The 21,438-nt window shown below is 40.8% G+C and overlaps 5 protein-coding genes across 10 annotated transcripts in view; 3 read left to right on the top strand and 2 right to left on the bottom strand.

The window, feature by feature from the left end:
* LOC117755730 (protein FAM163A-like) overlaps positions 1–16,915 on the top strand; it is a 29,318-nt gene extending 12,403 nt beyond the window's left edge. For 3 of the 4 annotated variants that reach the window (XM_034575768.1, XM_034575767.1, XM_034575765.1), the window contains 2 exons: positions 8,012–8,026; positions 16,896–16,906. The gene's annotated coding sequence lies outside the window, so the exon portion shown is untranslated. Of the gene's footprint in view, positions 1–8,011; positions 8,027–16,895 lie in introns of all 4 variants that reach the window. The other variant, XM_034575766.1, reaches the window with a different exon arrangement.
* On the top strand, positions 1,958–6,559 carry LOC117755727 (rab GTPase-activating protein 1-like). Its single transcript, XM_034575762.1, has 8 exons — positions 1,958–2,444; positions 3,128–3,208; positions 3,356–3,466; positions 4,171–4,275; positions 4,371–4,454; positions 4,576–4,647; positions 4,857–5,120; positions 6,101–6,559. The coding sequence occupies exons 1-8, from the start codon at positions 2,334–2,336 to the stop codon at positions 6,287–6,289; spliced, it is 1,017 nt and encodes a 338-aa protein (XP_034431653.1). The 5' UTR covers positions 1,958–2,333; the 3' UTR covers positions 6,290–6,559.
* Positions 6,720–9,951, top strand: ebi3 (Epstein-Barr virus induced 3). The gene is made up of 6 exons (XM_034575764.1): positions 6,720–6,995; positions 7,522–7,636; positions 7,797–7,902; positions 8,515–8,629; positions 8,776–8,939; positions 9,610–9,951. The coding sequence occupies exons 1-6, from the start codon at positions 6,908–6,910 to the stop codon at positions 9,763–9,765; spliced, it is 744 nt and encodes a 247-aa protein (XP_034431655.1). The 5' UTR covers positions 6,720–6,907; the 3' UTR covers positions 9,766–9,951.
* Positions 9,990–11,831, bottom strand: odf3l2a (outer dense fiber of sperm tails 3-like 2a). Its single transcript, XM_034575763.1, has 5 exons — positions 11,727–11,831; positions 11,162–11,266; positions 10,855–10,977; positions 10,431–10,572; positions 9,990–10,352 (listed from the first exon to the last, which is right to left on the bottom strand). The coding sequence occupies exons 1-5, from the start codon at positions 11,773–11,775 to the stop codon at positions 10,007–10,009; spliced, it is 765 nt and encodes a 254-aa protein (XP_034431654.1). The 5' UTR covers positions 11,776–11,831; the 3' UTR covers positions 9,990–10,006.
* The window catches only part of crlf1a (cytokine receptor-like factor 1a), a 47,865-nt gene continuing 41,226 nt past the window's right edge, over positions 14,800–21,438 (bottom strand). For 2 of the 3 annotated variants that reach the window (XM_034575759.1, XM_034575760.1), the window contains exons 6-10: positions 19,113–19,270; positions 17,907–17,981; positions 17,722–17,815; positions 15,807–15,991; positions 14,800–15,630 (exon numbers count right to left, since the gene is read on the bottom strand). In XM_034575759.1, coding sequence (XP_034431650.1) covers positions 15,607–15,630; positions 15,807–15,991; positions 17,722–17,815; positions 17,907–17,981; positions 19,113–19,270 — 536 coding nt within the window. In that variant the 3' untranslated portion in view covers positions 14,800–15,606. Of the gene's footprint in view, positions 15,631–15,802; positions 15,992–17,721; positions 17,816–17,906; positions 17,982–19,112; positions 19,271–21,438 lie in introns of all 3 variants that reach the window. The other variant, XM_034575758.1, reaches the window with a different exon arrangement.

Raw genomic sequence — 21,438 nt, 5'->3', positions numbered from 1 at the left:
ACAGGTTAGCCACTAGGGGGCTCTTGCTCACAAGAAGACAACCGGTAACAAAATGCAGAGTCTAAAACATGGACCACCACCACTTCTTTGGTTCCCCCCCCCCCCCCACTCCTCTGCTGCTTATTATACATGAGGGCTAACAGTTTTTCTACGAGGCGCTCGTTTGGACAGAAACGACTCGGCTCCATCGGTAGTTTCTACTGTTGGCGGAGGAAAAGACGTGAGGAGAAACTCCCAAGTCGGAGCATTTTCGTGCATCATGCAATTATCTGGAAGAGTCGAGTTTCAGTCTGCTAGTAAAAAAAAGTCCTTTACTACAGTGAGAATAAATTTTGCTTCTACTTTCACTTCAGGTTTTATGAAATTGAGCTAGACTTGTGTCTTCCATAGGATTTGATGGTATTAATATGTTCATGTTTACAGATTGAGGTGGATGAAAAGAAGATTTGAGTTTTGTTTTAGGGAAGTGACAAATATATAAGGTTCATGTTTTTATCTAAAGCCATTATATCTGCTATAGAGTGAGGAAATGCAGTGTTATTCCACAGTATATGCCTGAATCTATATATTTTCAAGGAGTATTGTAGTTTTTGTGAACGTTGTCAGGGTTTAGATGTGTTTAAGTAAGTTTGTACCAAATGTGAGTTTCTCCATCTACTTCCCTCGTGGATTGTGAGAGAATGGAACATTTACATTTGGAAATGAAAGTTTACTTTGTCCAATTATCCAACGTTGTTCTTTAACTGAGATAAATATATGACCACAATTGTATGAAAGATTATTGATGAAAAGACATAAATATATTTATTCACTGTATTCTCACAATGTTCCCACTGAGCTCTGAGTTACGATTCTTTCCTCACCTCCCATTGTTGTGAATAAGTTTGTGCTAAATTACAGTAAATATGTAAAATGACTTTTTGTTAATTTAGCGTTCGTGTTCACCACTTTGATATATTCACGCAACACATATGGTTCCCATTGTCTGGTGAAAGGTTTATTTCTAGCGGCCACCGGCTCTGTGTTGTTGTTGCACCACAGTGACCACAACAGAATCAGAACTGACACCTTTATATTTTCAGGTTCCTTGCTTTCTTCCGATTGTTAAAAAATTTTATTTTTCAGATTTGTCTGTGTGAATAAGTTTTGTTATACCCTGATGCACAAAAGAATCCACCGTGTTTCACAAATGGTTCCTTTTTTTGAGGAGGAATAAATGTTTATACATCTGCCTGGACTTTTTTGTTGTTAGTCTTCAACCACAATGACAAAACAAAATCACCAACGTTTAGGGACTCGAAGATAAAGTTGAGTAAAATCAAAGACGGAAGTGAGAGGGAGCCACAAGCCGCTGAGAGAAAGGGAAGTGAAACCTACAGGGGGGAAACTTAAGTAATTTGTCATCCATCATGAAAGGAAAAGACAAGAAATTGAGTGAGAGACGTCGTGACAAAGTCGGGAGAAACTTGCGAGGGAAAATGTGAATAAAGGGGAATAAGTGGGCGGAGGTGCAGACTCCTCTTTTGTTATTCTGCAAAGTCATGCTTTACCTGCTGGACCCGTTTGCTCTCCTGCCAGGCTGCTCAGACCACGACAATAATGTGTGTCACACGGGCACCTCAGGGGAAATATCACAAATACCACATCACTTACGTCACTTCCGTCATTTAAAGTGGGTCCATGTCAGTGTGGCAGCTTCATACTGCGTCTGTGTCAGAGTATGAATAAGAAGAAAGTGGAAAATGGATGAAAGTTAAGATGAATGTCCCAAAAAAATGCATTGTGGGATCAAATTATTGTTGTTAGTGTTGTTTAAGTGTGTGTGGGTTGCGTGTTGAAAGGTGAGCGCTGCAGTGGGTGTATCTGAGACTGTTGTTCTGTCACACACTCTCTCAGGTCTCATATAAACCTTGCTGAACCTGTTACTGCCTGTGCACCTGTAACACACTCTCTCACACACACACACTCCCTCAGATGACACTGTGTCCAAGTGGCTCTGCTCTCTGGTGTGAAAGGACACAGCTGCTCTCTACCTGTTGGGAGGTATATCTCTCTCTGTCCTCCACCTTTGGACTGTAAAGCTGAGTTTCCTTGTGTTGGGAAGACGTGGACTTTACCCCGATCGTGCGTCTTTAGTCCTTTTTACGCTCTCATGCTGGATTCACCGCTCGCCTGCGTCACTGTGAGTCAAAACAAGACGTCTTCCCCTTCAGGAACTCACCTTACATCTGAGGAATCGGTTGTGATTTCTGGAGTTGGAGGTGTTTTTCCTGCACAGGCCTTGATTGTTTGTGCGAGCGTGAGCAGCTAGCCAGGCTGCGTATTTGGGCAAGATGATGGAGGAGGTGTCCACGATGATGGCGTACGATGCCAAAGTTATGGAACAGATGAGCGAGGAGGAGATCCTGGCCTGTCTGGTGGCGGAAACGGGACCTAAATTCACAGTAAGACTCACTGTTGCTTGGATTTATCCAGTTAAATAAGCATTTCAGAGCGCCTCAGCTGATCCCGACAAAAGAACAACACTGACCAAAACCGTGGCACTATTCTAATATTTGTAGATGTATGAAAAAGCTACTACTCATTCTGAAACACTGTTGTGGATTTAGTTGAACTTTCACTTCAGTGTATCTTCAGGAAATCAGTGCAATGCATCTAAAAACATACAGATACACAACTTGGATTCACAGGATTTTCCTAAAGCGAGAGGGGAATTGTCAGTAAAATCATTATAAGTTAAAATAAGTTAATTCCAAAAAAAAGGAAAAAATGACTTTACTGTCATCCTATGTGATGATTTGTCATTTGAGACATTAGGAAAAGAATTCTGTTTTATTCATTTTAGATATTCAAGATATGGAAATTGTAATTTCAGGCTTTAAAATAACCCTTCCCTCCACATTTATTCCTTCCTGCATTCCCCCCCCCCCCCCCCCCCATGTGCTCAGTTATGTCTTATCTCAGTCTTATCCGGATCTCTTTTTGGGGCCTGCTCTTGATTTGTTGCACTCGCTCTGCATCCGGCACCAGATCTGTGTGGAGGAGATATCTCTCTTCATTTCAGTTAAATATGACAGTGTTTTCCAAATTAGTGTATTTAGTTAGATCTGATTCTTTCTCCCCTCAGGTTCCGACAAAGAAAGCTAAGCTGAGGGAAAGCCGGCTTCAGATGATGGAGGCTGTAGAAGATCCTTTGGACAAATACCAGGTCAGAAATCTTTGACTTTTGACTTGATTTAAAAACCCAATGTCTTTGAAGCTCAGCCCTCACATGCAGTCACTTCCTGTATCAGCAGAAATTAAATTGTTTAATTGTTTGTGAGCCACAAACCCTGATAGTTGAGTGTTTTTTCAGAAGGAAAACCGTCGTCTGGAGCAGACCAGCCTCCGTCTGGAGCAGGAAAACGACAACCTGGCCTATCGACTCATCAGCAGCAAGGTCGCCCTGAGGAACGCCCTGGACAAGGTGCGATTAGCTCCCGCCCTTCATAGAAAGAGCCAGAGTTTCTTTTAAAAATACAAAAACACCAAAACTGGTCTTTGCTTTAAAAAAACTGCAATAGACAAACTGACAGTGCTGAGCTAAGCTCTCATTTTATCCAGAGAAACATAAAGCATGCATTTATGATTAAAGATGTCTTTTTTAAAAAGGAAATGGTTCAACAAATCCCTGAAATGATGGGGTGCTGCTTTGTGTGTTTTAATCCTGCTCAGCACATTAAGCTTTGCCAAATGTAAGAAGAAAGCACCATCTTTTCAAATGTAAAATAATGAGATGGATTTTCCAAGAGTGATGTTCTGGAGTTAAGCAAAATTATGAAATGGTTTAAATAGAAGTCGTCAATGTTAAATATATTCTCAACTCCCACATTTTGTTAAAACATTTTCATTTACATTTAATATTTATATTTAACATTTAAATCTAATATTTAACATATACATTTATATTTAACATTTTTTTATTTATACCAGTTATTATAATGATATATATATATAATTACTATAATTATTACCCTTGAAAAATGCATTGAATTATTGTGCATACATTTTTTTCTGTTTTTCATGTGTTTAGTTATTCTAACTAAACCTGGAAAACCGTAGATTTTTTTATTTTTTATTAGATATTTAAAAATGTAATAATGCATCGAGGTGTTTGTGGCCTGTTGACAGGCGGAGGACAAAGAGGACGAACTCGCCAAAGACCTCGTGTGGACCAGACATCTCCTGCAGGCCACAGAGGAGGAGAAGATTGGGAAGGAAGAGGAAGCTGCCATGGTAAAAACTAAAACTGGTTCTACTGCCTCCCACAGTCATTATAATAATCACTTTGTTGTCGGCGTTAGGGCTAAAATGATTTCCTCCTCTTACAGCTGAAGGAGGTGTTTCGAAGAGAGCTTGAGAAGGCTGAGCAGGAGGTCAAAAGGTCATCGGGCATCATCGCAGACTACAAACAGGTACAGACAATCGTCAGGGTTAAGAATCGGGGTGTACGCTTTAAATAATATATATATAATAATAAAGAATTCAGTTGTGTTTTTGCTTAATGATGTTATTATCAAACGCTCCTCCGCTCAGATCTGCTCCCAGCTGACAAACCGTCTGGAGAGGCAGCAGACCGCCCACAGAGAGGAGCTGGATTCATTCAAGGTGAGAATAAAAAAACTTTCATCTCTTCTTTTTTTTTTTTTATCTCTTTCAAGCCACATTTAGAACAGAATGTTGAAGGAAGCAATTTTCCACGCTTTCAAGAAATTGTTAACACGACTCGGCTGCGTAACGTTCTCATTACAGATGGTTTATTGCAGCAGGTGTCAGTGATATTCTCATCTCACATATCTCATCCTCCGTGTTTGCAGAGTGCAGTGAAGGCTTGTTCTCGCTGTCAGCACATTGTGGACACAGATGAACCCTCGTCTCCAGCAGCAGCAGCAACAGCAGCAGCTCAGACAGGAGGCCTCGTGATGACCAGAGCTCAGGATGGGGACAGGGGACCTCCTAACAAGGCGGAGCAGAGGAGGCAGGACCAGGAGAGGGAGTCCCTCAGGGCTCAGATCAGGGGGCTGGAGCAGGACTTGGCGCAGACCAAACTCCAGATGGTGGAGGCTAAGTGCGAAATCCAGGTAAATATCGTGCTAATCGTGCTTTTTTACCTTAATAACAACAGAAATACAACTTCTACTCACAGGAGCTTAACAGGGAATGTTTGCTGCCTGACCTGTAACTCAGGAAACTAAGTGTCTCAACTACCTTCAGTTCAGCCATCAGACCCCACTGACATGAAGCATTTCCATTTAGCGTAACAGCTTGAGTGTAGAAGACAGGACAGGATTTCCCAAGGTCTCCACGCTGCTGGTGGAAAGCAGAAGTGACAGAGAAGATGTGAGCAGGAAGAAATAGCAGAAATTAATTCATAAAGAAACAAAAACAAAATGTGAAAGATAAGATTTTCCTCATTGAAAAAAAGCTTCTTCCCTAAACTGACCTAAATACGCTTAAATACGCTTAAAAAAACAGGATCCAACAATTTTCCAGAAAAGCCTCTTGAAAGGAGAAATGTCTTCACTTTGAATGATTTCAGTTAAATGATACAAGATGAAAATATCAGTATTTGCGTTGTTTTTTTTAAAGTATATTAAATGGGTTCTACTGTAAAATGTATTATTCATGTAGGTCTAGTAGTATTTCAGTGTACTTAAAACAAGTATATTACCTTTTACTTTGATTGTACTTTCTTCTTACATGCAAAATAACAGTGTCCATTTAGTATATTATTTAAGTAGACTCTGATCAGTATAAACATAATGGGTATTCAGGTACTACAAGAAATGATCCCTGATGAACTAACTCAGTAAATTTGACCGGTTTGATTTAAGAACAATAAAGTTTGTTATTTGTTAGTTTATTATACAGTATGCCTGTTTGTCTACCTAAATTATTTTTCTATCTTTTACCTCAATATTACAAGGACTTCCAGAGAAATACAAGAGCATAAACATTACAGCGGTACAAATAAGAGCTGAAATTAACATGTTAAAGTGTAAAGTGCACATTTATGGTAACATTTCTAATAAAGGCTGTTCATCTGTATTTATTCTTCCAGGACCTGGAGCACCAGAAGGGTCTCATGGCCAACCAGTTACATGCAGCAAAGAACAACTGGATCAGCAAGGCCTTCACGTCCCTGCGCACATCCAGTGGAGGGACTCAATGGTATAAGCACAACCCAGGGACGGGGCGTCCGCATTGGGCTGGAACCTCCACCGTGGCTCCCTGTCCAGAAAATATGTGACAGCTCAGACTGTGGACACTGATCAGCTGGAAATGGACATTGTAGCTTGATCAAGACTTTTTAAGTGTGAGCCGCACACTGTGTTTTCAATGCTATCGCTGCTATTTGTCATTTTGGACACTAGAGGACCATCTGGAGCACAAAGAGGAGCAGAGGGAGAAACTGGACAGGTGCCGACAAGTTCTCTCCTGTCTCTTCACCACTTTCAAAGAAATGCATCTTCTTGTACATAATTATTTCATCTGTAAACAATAAAACACAAATGTTAAATACTCTTATATGAAACTTGTTGTTTTTGCTTGTGACATAAGGAAACTTGACACATCAAAGTGAAACAATTGTTTCTGTGGGAGGTAAACCACATTTGCACATTTGCGTGCGAGTTCCTCTTTCCTTTTCTGCTTTTAAAGAGCTGATCAGCCGCGACACAAACACACTCACACTCAGGGAGAGAGCGAGAGGAGATTGTTATCTCTGAACTTTGACTGGTGTAGTAACTGGAGGAAACGGAGCAGAGAACGAAAGAATAGTATTGTCTGTGACAGGCTTCACAGGGTTTTTAGAGATATCTTTTTAACAGACAACAATCAAGGGCAGAATTATTGTTCTCAAAGACTGATGATGGCTGCGCTGTTGTTCACTGTGACTCTCCTCCTGTGTGTTCTGGGAGGACAAGCACTGGACCTACTGAGAGCTACATCAGGGGGTGAGTACCAGTCTGTGCCGATACGCTCACAGTTATTGGCTTGTGCTGTGTGTGGTACATTGTGTGTGTTTTGTGTGTTTGTGTGTGTGTGAATTAGTTTTAACCAATAAGCTAAAATAGATATTATTTAATAATCATGTTTTATTGTATCATAGTTTTGGGATTGTGCTTTATACAGTCACTTTAATTCTGTCATTTTGTCTATTTTCATCTTTTTACAGAACAGAAAAATGCTCTATTTTATTTATGTAGCTTAATGTTTTTTGTGTGTATGTGTATTTCAATTTTTTTTGTTTTCATTGTGTTTATCTTTTAAGTGATAAAGAAACTGGGAACATACAAATAAAATAATTACATTAAAAACAATAATAATAAATAGTTATCAAAAATAGTAAGAATAGTCAAGGAAAGATAAGTAATATTAAAACATTATTTTTTTCATGGATAGAAAAACACGTTCATTTTTTAAATGCTCTGCTTGTATTATTATTTATATTTTTTCACTGAATGTGTTTTGTTCCACCAGTTCCTCCCCCCGTTCCACGAGTGCATTGCTGGTGCTCGAGCTATCCGAATGTGACTCTTTGCTCCTGGCCTGAACCGTCCCACTGCCCACCGACACATTACGTTGCCACCTACAGGTAAATCTGACAAATTAAGCAACTCTTCTTCATCCTCCTCCTCCTCTTCCTCCTGCTGGTGCTGACCCAAACAACTGACCCCTTTTAGTAGCATGGACTGCAGTTGTTGAGTGTCATTAAGGAGCTTGTTTGTATTCATGTAAATGTGTTTGTTTGACAGTGAGAGACACGGGCAGCCAATCACAGAGCAGTGTCATCTCATCCCACCCTCCCATAATTCTTCATCCCCTACATCATCGTCATCATCATCATCATCATCTGAACAGGTAGAAGGTTATTTGTCCTTGCAGTTGAGAGGTTTTCCCTTCTGTACAGAAGCAGATTTGAACCTAAATTAAACTGAGCACACATTATTACGGGTTTGGATTTGTGAAGGTTTTAAACTGTAATGTTGATGATACTCCATTTCCAAACTGGTCACAGTGACTACATCCATTACAGGAGACCAGCGAAAATAAGGAGCATTGTGCTTGGTTTTGTTGAGTTGTGTGTTCATCACAATAATATAATAAACTTTATTTACAGTAACTTTCATACATAAATGCAGTTCAAAGGGCTTTAGAAAAAGTTGAATAAGATAAAATGATTAAATAAAATAAAGTAAATGCATAAAATACATAAAAGTACATAGAGGTACATGAAACAATACAATAGTTTTAGTTAAAAGTTGTTTGATCAGCAAGTAACATAAAAGATATAAAGTAATAAGCAGATATTTCTCTTTATAAAGGGATACTACAAATAAATAAAATACACTGTCAGTATATATAAATTAGCAAAATACTTTCAATTATAGATTCTTTCAAATTGAAATATACTATAAAATGCACTTACCGTTAAGATGTACTAACTGGAATCAAATCTGCTTTCTGCTCTAGTGGCACTGCCAGCTGCCCAACCTGAAGCTTCTCACCGACTACATCATCAACGTCACGGCTGTTAATTCTGGTGGAAGCAGCTCCTACCTCTCAAGTTTTATGTTGGAGGACATTGGTAAGAACTGGAACCATTTTTAAAAGTGTTAAATGTATGTTAGGTGTGAGTTACTACCATTGATGGAGATGCAGTTTTACATCTTGGCTTGATACCGATAATATAAGAAGAAGCAATATTCATTTTCTCTGTCTCTGGTTGTGCAGTGAAACCAGATCCTCCCGTAGACGTCCGGGTTTCCTCTCACAGCACCAGAAACCTGCTGGTGCAGTGGTCTCCTCCGTCCACCTGGACCAACCTGCACATCTTCCCCCTCAAATACCAGATAATGTACCAGTGGGAGAACAGGGGCATCGCATCGTCTGTCAATGTAAGAAAGCGCTTCATCAGAATCTACAGGGTTAACAACAACGGAAATGATGTGATATGTGAAACTCTTTCAAAAAATCCTTGTTCCAAAAAGTGTTCTGTAAACAAATCCTTGTTACATTTGTTTTTTTTATGTCTCCTATAAATTTTCAATTGTTTGATTGAAACAATTTAATATTTTATTTAAATCATGAAATTGCATTATTATCTTTTCTGTTTTGTAAATATTGGCCTCTTCGCATTATCTAAATATTATATATATATATCAGCCATATATTATGGCTGATGTTTATCCTGTGTACACTAATAAAGTCTATCTAAAAAAAATTATTAACTTGTATTAGTGGAGACATAAATTAATGATAACTGTCATTTGTAACTGTATTATTACCAAAAAGAAGAAGTAAACATAATATTCAAAGGGATTATTCCCAACCTGGCAACCCCAAAAGTGCTGTTATTAGTCAATCTGCTCACAGATGAAGTATTCTAACATTAATAAAGTTAGAATCCATAATAAACCAGAACCACATATATTTCCAGATGATAAATAACATTAAATCTTTCATGGAGACGATTTGTGTTAAATCTGCATATGCAAACCTCAGCCGTTGTGTTTAATTTCAAACTGAGGATGTTAAAAATAATACATTGTATATTTTGTCCTCCAGTTGGGTCCGTTTGAGAGCGCCCAGGTGGAGCTGAAGGGGCTGAGCCCGGGGAGGGAGTACCTGTTCCAGGTGTGCGCCAAGGAGCTGCTGGATCTGGGCAAGTGCAGCAACTGGAGTTCGCCTGTAAACATCACCTTACCGAGGACGAAGCCTTAGACTCTCACCCCCTGTTTTATTTATCTCTCTCCTTCTAAGCTACCAGTGATCATTGTTGTTTTGAGTGCACATACAATGCAAGCAAAGGTCATTGATATTTAAAATTTATTTATAAAGAAATTTAATTTTTGTATTGTGGTAGTGTTTGTTGTAACACTGTTGGTTTTATTGTCAAGGAAACAGCAACATTTCTGTGAAAAATAAAATAAAAATAAAGCTTTGAATAAAATCCACCGAGGAGTCAGTCGACTACATCCAGCACGAGCGGGGTGACAAACTCAGAGTGTCTGACCCCCAGAGTGAAGGACGGGGGTTTGGGAAGGTGCACGTGAAACTTCTCCGGGCTGTACGCTCCCGGGCCGGGAATGGTCGCAGAATAACTGGGCCGCTTGGTGCGGCTCTGCATGGTGAAGGAGGGCTGGCGCTGGCGGTAAATGTCTGGGTTGGTGCTGTTGTATTTTCCTGGTCCCGGGCTCATGGAGAGATCCTCAGAGGGAGCGCCGACCTTCCTGCGGCCTGAGAAGCTGAAGCTGTTACTGGAGGGTTTGTTAGGAACGTGGCAACCGAGCAGATTTGGGAGACTGTAGCTGGTGGAGGAAAGAAAGTTCAGTTAAATTAATTCATTTAATTAGTTAAATAGTTGATAAATGATAGTAGTAATAAACCTGTTGGGGGCTGGTACAGCGTCCACAGAGCGGTATCTGGTGCGGCTGCCGATGGTGTAGGATGGAGGTCGGCTGTGAGCATTGAGAGGTGGAGCCTTTTCTGGGCTGTAGGCCCCGGGTCCTGGAGTCGGGAACAGCTCCCCTGAGAACACACAAAAAGAAGCTGGTTCAGGAAGTCTGCTTTTCTTTATCACCTATATGGAATTGAATTGAACATCGTACTGTTTCTCATGCTGGTATCTTCAGATTTTTACATTTCTGTCAGCTCAACCTTTATCATTACATATGTTCTATTTATATATAAGATGAGTAAATCAACCACATACAGACAAAAATGGTTATTCGGCTATGCTCTCCCATATACTTGATCCCAAAACATCATAAATAAATATACCAGAATTACTTGAGATGTTTTTTTTATCACCTTTACTTCCTGTGCTCCTTCCTCGGCCCAAAATAGAGTAGGAGGGCGTCTCCATTCGGCCAAAGCGGGTGACCTTTGCGTCAACGTGGTACCTTGGTCCCGGGCTGGAGTCCACAGAGACCACTAGAGAAAAAAAATACAAACACAAACAATCGGCCAAAGACAACTTTTGGACCAAACCAATTCCAGACAGTGTATGTAGTAAGTAACAAGTTCTAGAATGGTCATGAGTCAAAAACTGGGCCACTGCAAACCAACAGAAAAAAAAACATGTAGTGTCCCAAGAGATTTCCATATGAAAACTCACTGCTGTTGCGGATGTGGAAGGAATATGCAGGGCTGCTGGGTTTGGTGAAGTCATGGTTGATGTATCCAACTGTAGGGGGCAGAGCGTAGCGTCCAGGGCCCGGACCTGAAAGTGAGAAAGAGAGAGGGAAAGAAGAAGAGGAGGAGGAGGAGGAGGACAGTGATGAAAATGATGCAACAGGCTTAGTTCCAAGCAACAGAGGTACAGCACACCCACTGACTCTCTGGCTCGGCCTGTGTTGTCGCTGATGATTTCCATATGTAGCCCTTTGACTGATTTTCTATGGTTATGCATTTTAACGTCCTTCCTCGGCTTGTTTGGGAACGGATTCTAAACAAAGTAGGAGTCTCAAACGAGTATGGAGCAACGGCTGTAGAAATGCTGTGTGAGAAATGTTATACCAAAGCCAGTTCAGCTCTAATACAGTCCATGTGGATGTTAGAGCCACACACACACACACACACACACACACACACACACACACACACACACACACACACACACACACACACACACACACACACACACACACACACACAGTGGGATACACATTTCTTAAACTGACCTCTTTCTCTGGCAGAGATTATGGGCCGTCTCTTCACCACCTCCTCCATACTGTGCCAACCTCTTCGTCCTCGTCCTCTCCTCTTCCTCGGTCACTTCAGACACATCCTCTTCTCTCGTGTGCCTCTCTCCAGGTGATCAGCTCCCTCCGAGGCTGAATTATACATGGCCACGAGGTGAAGAAATCCTATATTGACAAGGGAGCTGGGTACGCCCCAACCTGCTCTCCATTTCCTTTTCCCCCTAAGGTCCTTTTAAGACAAAATATGTTTGCATCTGTGGCCAAAAGTCGACTCTTTCAAGGCTAAAAAGAAGATAACCATTGATTGTTTGGAACTAAAATGTCAAAGATGATAGAACAAACAGTTTAGCACTGAATTCACAAAACGTACTCGTAAAGTGCTCAGTTGACGTAAAACACTGCAGCATTACTCATGTCAGCTGGAGGTACTACAGTTTTTCATCTTATTCCAAGTCACTACAGGTAACTTTAGTTCAAATGAGCGTCGGTGTGGGCTATTAAAAAATAGAAGCACTCACATTGATCTTCTGTTGCATGTGGATATTTGACAGACTGAACGACGCTGTAATGAAAACCATCGAGTGGCGAGCATTATAATCTGACAGTCCTTTTCTAAAATAAAAAAATCATATTTTAAATCAGTTCAAGTGATTCATTACCTGCCAGAGCAGCTGCTACATTTAATTCAATACTTGGCAAAGAAGAAAAAAAAGGCTTTTAAATGTTGAATAATCTCCAGGGATCTTTTCATTTCTTTCCTCTTTTCTATTGGTTAGAAAAGGAACCATTAGAGGTAAAAGCCCAAATTTACAGCACTCAGCTGTGGAAAGTACAGTAATGAAATATACTCATGTACTGAGCCTTAGCAAAATTTTACTTTTACTTTTTTTTTTTACTTTTTGGTATTTCCATTTAATGCTGCATTATGTGACTCGTGTGAGAAAAGCAAAGCGAGAACTCCCTGCTAAACCTTTCAGATGGTTTTGTTTAAATTACAGTTGGAGGCTCAATAAACGAATATGAATTGGTGTTGCACAACTTTTGTAGGTTATAGCTCTATTCTTTCACTCAAATAGAATATTTACTGCAGGAATTGTACTTATAAAGGAGTATTTTTACATGATATAAGAAGAGAGAGCATTTTGGTTTCTCACTTTCTTTAACATTGCGAGATGGAGCATTTTTCAAAGTTTTCTTAAATTTTTCATGGAATAATTCATGGATCTTAAAAACAAAAATCCAGCAGGTTTAGGAGACTAATATCTATGAGTGTGGGGGATTTGGTTCAGGTACAAAGAATTTAAATATGCTTTCATAAGGGGAAGTATGCACTCTACTTGATTTATTTTTCTAATCAACTTCATGCGAGAGGCAACTTTCAAAAGCAAAATAGATCTTCCTTCCTATTTCCTTTCCTATGTTCCAAAAATATTCACATGTATAGATAAGACTTCTGTACGTTTACTCTGGAAGAATTCTTACAGAAGGAATTTTACTTATAATATATTTTACAGTGTACATTAAGTAAAAGGAAGGAAAAAAACTTGACAAACACCTTATGGTTGAAATCCTACATTTTTCTGATAGGCAGAGTGATATATAAATATATAAAAAAGATAAATACGTTTGAAATATATAATAACCTCGATTTCCTCCCTGAAAGGTTGTGTCAGTGCTTTTGAAAACACTTCTTCAAAACGTATTTCTGCGACTGTGACAATTTCAGGACACAAAAATTGGTTTTCGTAGCTGGAAACCTGCGACTAATTCTAAAGTAGGTCACTTTGTCTGCTAGTTTTCACCCAGACAGCATCGGAAAAGTGTCAACTGTGTCAGAAAAGCCCTGAGGATGATTAACTGCTGCTCTCTTTTACTTTCCACTGAGAGAAACTCAGGTAGACATTCAGCCTGTTACTCCCTCGTTCATCTGATGTTCTGTCCCCCGAGCACAGAGGTAACTAAAGCCTTTAGTGCAGAGCCATGACCAAGAAAAACGCCACACTGGTTAAATATTAAGCACCAGTGACTCTGAGTGGTCACAGGATCAGTAACAAGACTCTGCAGTGTCACCGGCAGGAGATTAACTCGCTGTGACGACAGGAAACAGTGTCTTCAGTTTCCCTGATAAACTTTGGGACAACGCAACTTCCAGAATCAGACTACGCAAGTTCAACTAACGCTGAACTACAGATCAGTTAAAAAGACGTAGAAGTCAATAAAAACTGTTAATCTCTGCTACCCAGTAAAGAAACATAGAAAAAAAATTTAACTATCTAAAATATTAAGAGTTCTAATCAGAGTTTGGTGCATTTGTAAAAGCTTTAATAGACTTTTTTTCTCTACATGAAAACCACCTAATCGTTTGGACATCAACAGAATGAATCACCACTTGTGCCTGCAGAGGGCGCTGCCGCTCAGTAAAAGTTACATGTCTCAATTCAGGGGCCGCGTTCTTCGTCGGCTGCATTCGTAGAACGATAGCGTCACTAGACTGTTCCAATTCGAAGGCTCCTCCAAATGTGTCCTTTCAATCCCAGAGCAACAGATGCTCCACAGGGTTGATCCTTCCCGGCCCAACATATCCCATGATTCAAAGAGGTAATGGCAGCTAAAAGCGAGGCGAAAACGTTTTAAATGTAAGTACTCAACCGAACAGCTAACGGAACATATGTCAAAAAAAACCTTTTCAACGAATTTTAGAAAGAGTGACGCAATAGAAAGACTAGACCGTCTTATTTCAGTTCGGCCTTCGCAGTGTACGCGTTGGATTGAGACACAGCTAGTGCTGCTTTAATTTTCCATATGTGATTCTGGAGGCACAGGGGGGCAGCTGGGATTGGCTCCAGCCCCTCTGTGATGATGGATGGATGGAGAGATATGTGTTGTAGATGCATCATCATGTGCAAGATTTGATCAAAAAAATGAACTAAAGATGAGATTTTTTTTCCATATCATTGGTCTTTTAGCCACAGAATCTGCCATAAAAGTCATTTGCAAACTCAGTTTTTCTGACAATATTTTTTATAGAGCAACATTACAGATTGATAACAACTTCAGTCATTGATATTTCTTTACTAACTAAACATAACTTAAGAAATAAAACATAACTTTATACAGTTTTAAATATGCTGGTTCAACTCAGTACAAAAATAAAGGCAGTGAAAAAGTTTCCATACCCAAACACCATCATCACGTCATCAGTCACTCGGAAACAGAGGAATCCTGGATGAACCAGTTTGGCACATTATCCACTTATATAACAAAGCATGAATTACAAATACTGAATGATAATTTGGTACTTTTCCTTTTCCCTCTTTCATGAAGCTTTGGTGGGAGAGTCCATGGTTGTTGAACAGCCACTAGATGGTGCTTTGAATCCACAGGAGAAACCTCCAATAAAAGGTCACAGAATACTTTTCAGATGCTCCTGCTTTGCTTGGATCTGTTTCCGACCACCCCTGTGCACGTTTAGAGCCGGCACATGTCAAACGTCTTTAACTGGTGTCCAAGTTATTCATGCTACAGTTTCCTGTGTGAAAGCAGAGTAGTCCACATGATACCAGGATATCCGTGACGTGTCCACCCTCCTCAGTCCTTGCCAGCGGAACATGTTTGCAGGCGGAAAAACAGCGCTCGCACCTCGACCGGCAGAGAAAAATCCCATCGCTTCTCTTTGGATGTCCTCTCACGTTTCATTGCCGGTATCCGCACAAAGTGTCCAGAACAAATTGTCTTTATAATTCCCATATACGAATACAATCTCTTTCTCATTCCTCATACACAGAAAGACAAAAGCAACAAATCACACGCACTCAGTTCTTTTCTTGACTTGTTTTGTGCCTGTGAAAGGCAGCATGTGCTAGGATTTATCCCCTTGGAGAACCTGAATTAAAAGACAAAATCTGTTAAAAATCATCTCTCGTAAAATAACCGACTGTTTTTATTTTGTATGTGTGTGTGAGGCCCATGTCTGCGTGCGTGTCTGCGCTTTGCATTTGATCACGTGTGTGTGTGTGTGTCTGCGTTTGCGTTATCGCTGCGTTACTGATGCTTACCTACCTGGTTGCGAGTTTTGTGGGATTTCTGCATCAGCACTCTCCACTGGTCGTACAGCTTCATGGACATGCTGCTGCAGCCGTAGGCGTGTTTCCGCACCCAGCCGAAGAACTGCTTCAGCTCCCTGCGCAGGGTGGAGTTGGAGTCCCCGCTGGACTTGGAGTCGCAGGAGCCTGACATCAGCCGCTCTGCACGGTCAGAACAGAGGGAGGGAGATGAGAAAAGAGAAGAAGTTAGAGATAAACATTCACGTATAGTTCCAGATAATAACAAATTAGGGGTTCCGAGATAATGCATATCGCCAGGAACTACTTTTTCTGGAGTTTTTGCAACATATTTGATGATTTGTACTTTTTGGGTCTCAAAGTTATTTTAACTAGAACGTCATCTACCTCCACCAACACACAACATCAGCCCCCTGATCTGGATCTGCACCAAACTTCTATGGGTTCTGTCCTGACCCACACTGCCTCCTTTCATGTTTCCTACCATTCCGTCCAGTCGTTATTGTTCAATACTGCTATCAATCTGTCTGTCTGCTTATATCAGGTATAAATACTTCTTTATGAGAAAAAGTCCTGCATTATATTTTCTACTGCTCCCTATATTTGTTTATTTCATCACAATCCATGAATGAATCTCTCTGAAATCGTTAAAAAATGTTCTAAAAGACCCATCTCGCAAAGTAAAGAAAGTCATTAAACATTTCCTGGATCTGTCTCCTGATACGAATTTGCACCAAAATTGAATGGCTTCTTTCCTCGGGTCATTTCCCACCCAGACACAAAGTTTCATGGAAATCGGTCGAGCAGATTTTGCGTAATCCTGCAAACTAACACAGAAGGAAACATCCCCTCCTTGGTGGAGGAAATGAAACCATGTGAGAAGTTCACATCTTAAATGTCTCTGATCTGATGATGACTCTTTGACATCTGACATGTGAAAGTGGCCCAAAGAGACAGAGCTTTTATTTGAAGGGGGCCACAGCCAAGAACAGTTGGTAACCACTGATTTAATCTTTAGAAAAGCATCTTATTGCATGTGTTTCATGTAAAATAGCTAGAGACAGATAAATAAAATATAATGAAGTAGGAGTAATAGGTATTAAAATGCTCAATTACCTTATTAAATTACAGTTATTAATCACATGCCAGCAGAGTTAGAGGAGAGAAATCCACAAAGAAGAATTTAATAACTGCCAAGGATGTGTGGTGTCCTGTTTATGTGTGTATGTGATATAATATTAATATTAATGCCACTGAATGATGCAAACCCTGATCAGTCTGGTGCTTTCCGCCAAAGTTCCTGGCTTTCATGGAAAGGTCTGGGAAACCCTTGAAGGAAAAATTCTGAACTTGTGTTTTCATAGTTGTGGCCATAATTCCTATCAGTTACGATAACATTTACTCAACAATTGCGTTGCTAAGGTCTGGGGGAAGCAGGAACCACAGGCAGCCCACAGCTTTATGACATCCAGTAGAGCAAACAGCAGGAGTAGTGAGACGAGCAACAGGTTTTTAACAAATCAAATTCGGTTCAGCCTCCTGTATCGGCCTTTTCATCATCGTTTCTTTGGGAGGCAACGAGAACATTACACGTTCCGAGTCTGGTTTGATTTTAAGGATGTTTAACAATGATTTGATTTAACTGATGCATCTGCTCCAAATTAAACTGCCAATACAATACAAAACAGAGTGAGGACATTGAACAAGGACGGTAAAGTAGCACAAGTTTTGTTCTTCTCAGAGGTTTTCCAGTTTCAAGCAGTGGGATGTGTGGTGCACCGTGATATTAAAAAAAGTTCGCTGATAAAATATGCCCCCGCAAAACGGACCTGAATACACAAAACAAGAAAACTTAGATTCTGTGTGTGTGCGTGTGTGCGTGTGTGCGTGTGTGCGTGTGTGTGTGAGCTCACCGCTGTGGGGTGTGGATGCAGCGGTGGGATGGCTCCACTCACTCCAGATCCCAGCTTTGCGAGAGCCGTAGATGCCCACAGGGTTACAGCGGACCTGAACACAACATTTCAAACTCATCATCACACACATGGACACACACACACACACACGCACACACACACTCAAGGATCCGACTACACCATACCTGGACAAAATAAACAGTTCCAGGTCTGAGTCCAGCCAGTCTACAAGAGGTCTGGTTCCCCACGTCATCCATCACCTGGAAAAGAAGAAGACACAAACACAGAATAGTTGAGCGCTGGAGGTCTGACCACAATATTAAATACCAATGGGCATAAACGAGAACACAGGGAAAATCAAGATGTAGAGAACACAACTATAATCCATGTACGGACCTAAACATGCACACCACATTGTTTGATGGCTCCTGATCAGCATGTTTATGAAACTATTTTAATGTAATTGCGCCCGCTGGGTAAAATCTGTTCTCTGTTACTTATTACAGAGCTGGATTCACTGGGACACACACAGGAGAGCGTGCAAGGTACAGACAGGAAAATAGATACGGGGAGAGAAACACACGCGCTGGAGTTAATAATCTGGTCTAATAGTCCCCACTTTCTCTCTGGCATTCGGTCTGTAAACACTTGTTAGAGAGCGACTCCAACAGAAAGCAGAACATGGAAATTACAAGCATCGGAGGGCTAATGACGTGGCGCGGCGAAAAGCCAAATCGGCAGAAGTTAGCGCCGAGCGTTTTTTTTTACAGCCATATTGAAGACATTAACAGCTGAGATGTATCCCTCCATTCCTGAGCATGACCTCATGATTACGGCCACTTTTTCTGAAGGGAGACAGCGTTTTTTTGTTTTCACCACCAAACCCCTTTAAGCCACTTGGATTCGAATCCTCCTCTCTCCGCCTGCGAAACGCTCTCATCCCTCCGCCACCTCTCCACTCCCCTTCTTTTATTTTCCCACTTTGCGAGCAAAGACTTGCTTACATTACATCTGTGTAATTCTGCCTTAATTACTGGAGAATCTTCACTCTCACCCAGAGGACTTTGCAGAGCACCATCTGCGCGACTAAAGGTTTCACACAGTATTTTTCATTCATTAAAAGCTCAGATAGAGGTAAACACAGTGGCTCTGGCCTGTGTTTTTCCTCCTGCTCGGACCTCGACTGCTAGATTTATGACTAATGAAAGTTTTTTGACGAGCCCAACTTTTAATTCGTCTGGCAGAGGAGGCTTCAATCAGACCAGATTTGAGGTGATTACAGCGCGAGGATGAGAACCAGCTGGGATGCGGTGTGTGTTTGAGGCCGGGAGACAGAGAGAGCAGATTCATCCTCCATCCATCCCATAACCGCGTGCCCACTTGTCCTTTACCTTCCAGTCCTGGCTGTCCTCCAGTCTGTAGCGGATCTGGTACTTGGCCTGAAACAGGAAGTCCTTGAGAGCGGGCGGGGCCTCCCAGCGGACGCTCAGCTGGTCCTCCAGTTGCCCGACGCGACTCACCATGACACCTGACGGAGGGTCCGTGGTCACTGGAGGAAGAGACGGAGGCGGTTATTGAGTAAGAAGCAAAACACATCCAATCAACACCTTCAAATGTGAAATTTTGTTCTTCACCTAAATTAGTATAAACTAAAAATCGTTGTTTTTTTATTTGTTTGTCCGATAATTTTATTTGAAATGCTCCTAATTACTCACACTGAGCGTGTTACTGTGTCTAATTTGTCACTATTACATTTTATGCACAGCTACATGAAGTTAGTTCTATTGGGTTAGGGTGTTTCTGTCCATTAGTCTCTGTTCGGCCTTGTATTGATCTCTGCCGACTCCGGAATGAAATAGTTTCCTCTTATTTCTCCACTGTGTTCACTCACTAAGTTGCTGAGCAGTGAACATCAGTAAAAAACAGTAAAGCAGTGAAATTAAAAAGGTGTAAAATAGAAACAATGAGCGAAAAGACTCCCAGAGCTTTTTAGGGAAAGTGTAGAATTGTGTGATAACAGGTTAGTTTGAGCAACTTCTGATTTGATCCATTGGTAATTTAGAAATATTGATAAGCTTCAAGGATTTCAGCAGCATTCAATAGAACAAAAGAAAATAAAAAAACTCAAATGGCACGCAGTAGAGTGCATTCCTCCACCAGGGTCCAACAGTCCTCTTATAAAATCACATTTAAAATTCACTCGATCCAGATTTTTATTTGGATCTGCACCAAATTCCACACACTCATAAATATCAGTCGCCTAAATATGCCTGATTTCTTTCATCAAGATCCATGAAAATCAAAGAAAATATTGAAAAATACCTTATTTCACAAGGTTAAAGACAATGATAAAAACCCATGTCACATCCTTCCACCAAGTTTCGTGGAATTCCCTTTTGTTCGAGTTTGCGAAATCCTGCTGAAATACAAACTATCTGACTAACAGACGGGTGGAAATAATAGTAGTTGTTATTAAATATAGTGAATATCATTGGTGTAGACTCCTAACTGTACAGGGATTTCACACAGGGCAGAAACTGTTTCTTTTAATCATTACATCCATTAACAAGTTTATTTCTATCCTGAGAGGATAATGAAAAACCTCTGGTGGACAGATGGCCCAGATTTTCATTTCCAACCATGGCTGCAAACTCCACAGCTCAGGGGTTTCTTCATACTTAAGGTTAAGTTTGCGGGGTCAGAAAATCCATTCAGTACAAACAGTAAGTGGTAGGAGTGACGTCTGCGTGTCAGAGCACATTGAAGGATTGTTCGGCGTTGGCTGAGGTTTGCGGTCAGATGCCTTCTGAAGGCTGGACTTGTGCGGAGCTGGAGGAGGCTTCTTCATCTGACAGTGATTATCTTTTTCGACAAACAAACATGTGGTGACAGACCATTACTTTAACTCTCCGCCCGTTTTGTTCTGGGCCCTCGAGCTCGTTTCGATGTCAACGTCAGTTCCTCTTCGCGACGTCGCCCCACAGCGGCAAACAAACAAGGCGACCCGGGGGAAAAGAAGAGGATGGGGAACGACTCACTGGAGGAAACGCCGGAGTTTCGGAGGAACCAAAGACTGTGCAAAATAAAAAGTGTTTGTTCAGACGGCTCTCGTGGGTGAAATAAAAAGGATTAAACCCCAGTGGGCTGCTACGGGGGCCATCCCTCCGAATAATATTTATTTTAAACACAAAAGTGGAGAGTAACACTGAGAATAGAAAAGTTTTAAATGTTGGAAAAAACTAAATCGGGGATGGATTATGAGGAAACGAGGCCCCGTGGTTTTTAATTATTAAAATTATTTTAAAAGAAAATTATTCATTCTTATTTGAGATCATTGGTTACAGTAGTTATATTTTATCCCATTATCTAATGCTAACAAATTAATCCGTTCATTGTCTTAGGGTAAGAGATTACTTTTCTCATGGTGACAGATTCAAGTTATTTAATTTTCACTTTTCCAAATCGTGTATTGGTTCGATATATATTTCCAGTTTCAGGCTGTTTACTCACTAGAACCTCTGTCCACTGTCTTATTACCATTATCAGCCAGCACTTTCCTTATTTCAGTTGCAATCCCAGAGAGGAAAGCAGCAGTGAGGGGGTTTCCTCGACTTTCTTTGCCCTGTGATTCACCTCTCATGCTGCGAAGAGGCTGATGTCTGCAGCTGGATCTGAGAGCAGGGCTGCAGGAACGACTCTGAACTTCGAATAAATTAA

The sequence above is a fragment of the Hippoglossus hippoglossus genome, chromosome 22 (genome assembly GCF_009819705.1).
Source record: "Hippoglossus hippoglossus isolate fHipHip1 chromosome 22, fHipHip1.pri, whole genome shotgun sequence".
Lineage (NCBI taxonomy): Eukaryota > Metazoa > Chordata > Actinopteri > Pleuronectiformes > Pleuronectidae > Hippoglossus > Hippoglossus hippoglossus.
This window is presented reverse-complemented; position numbering and strand designations above follow the sequence as displayed.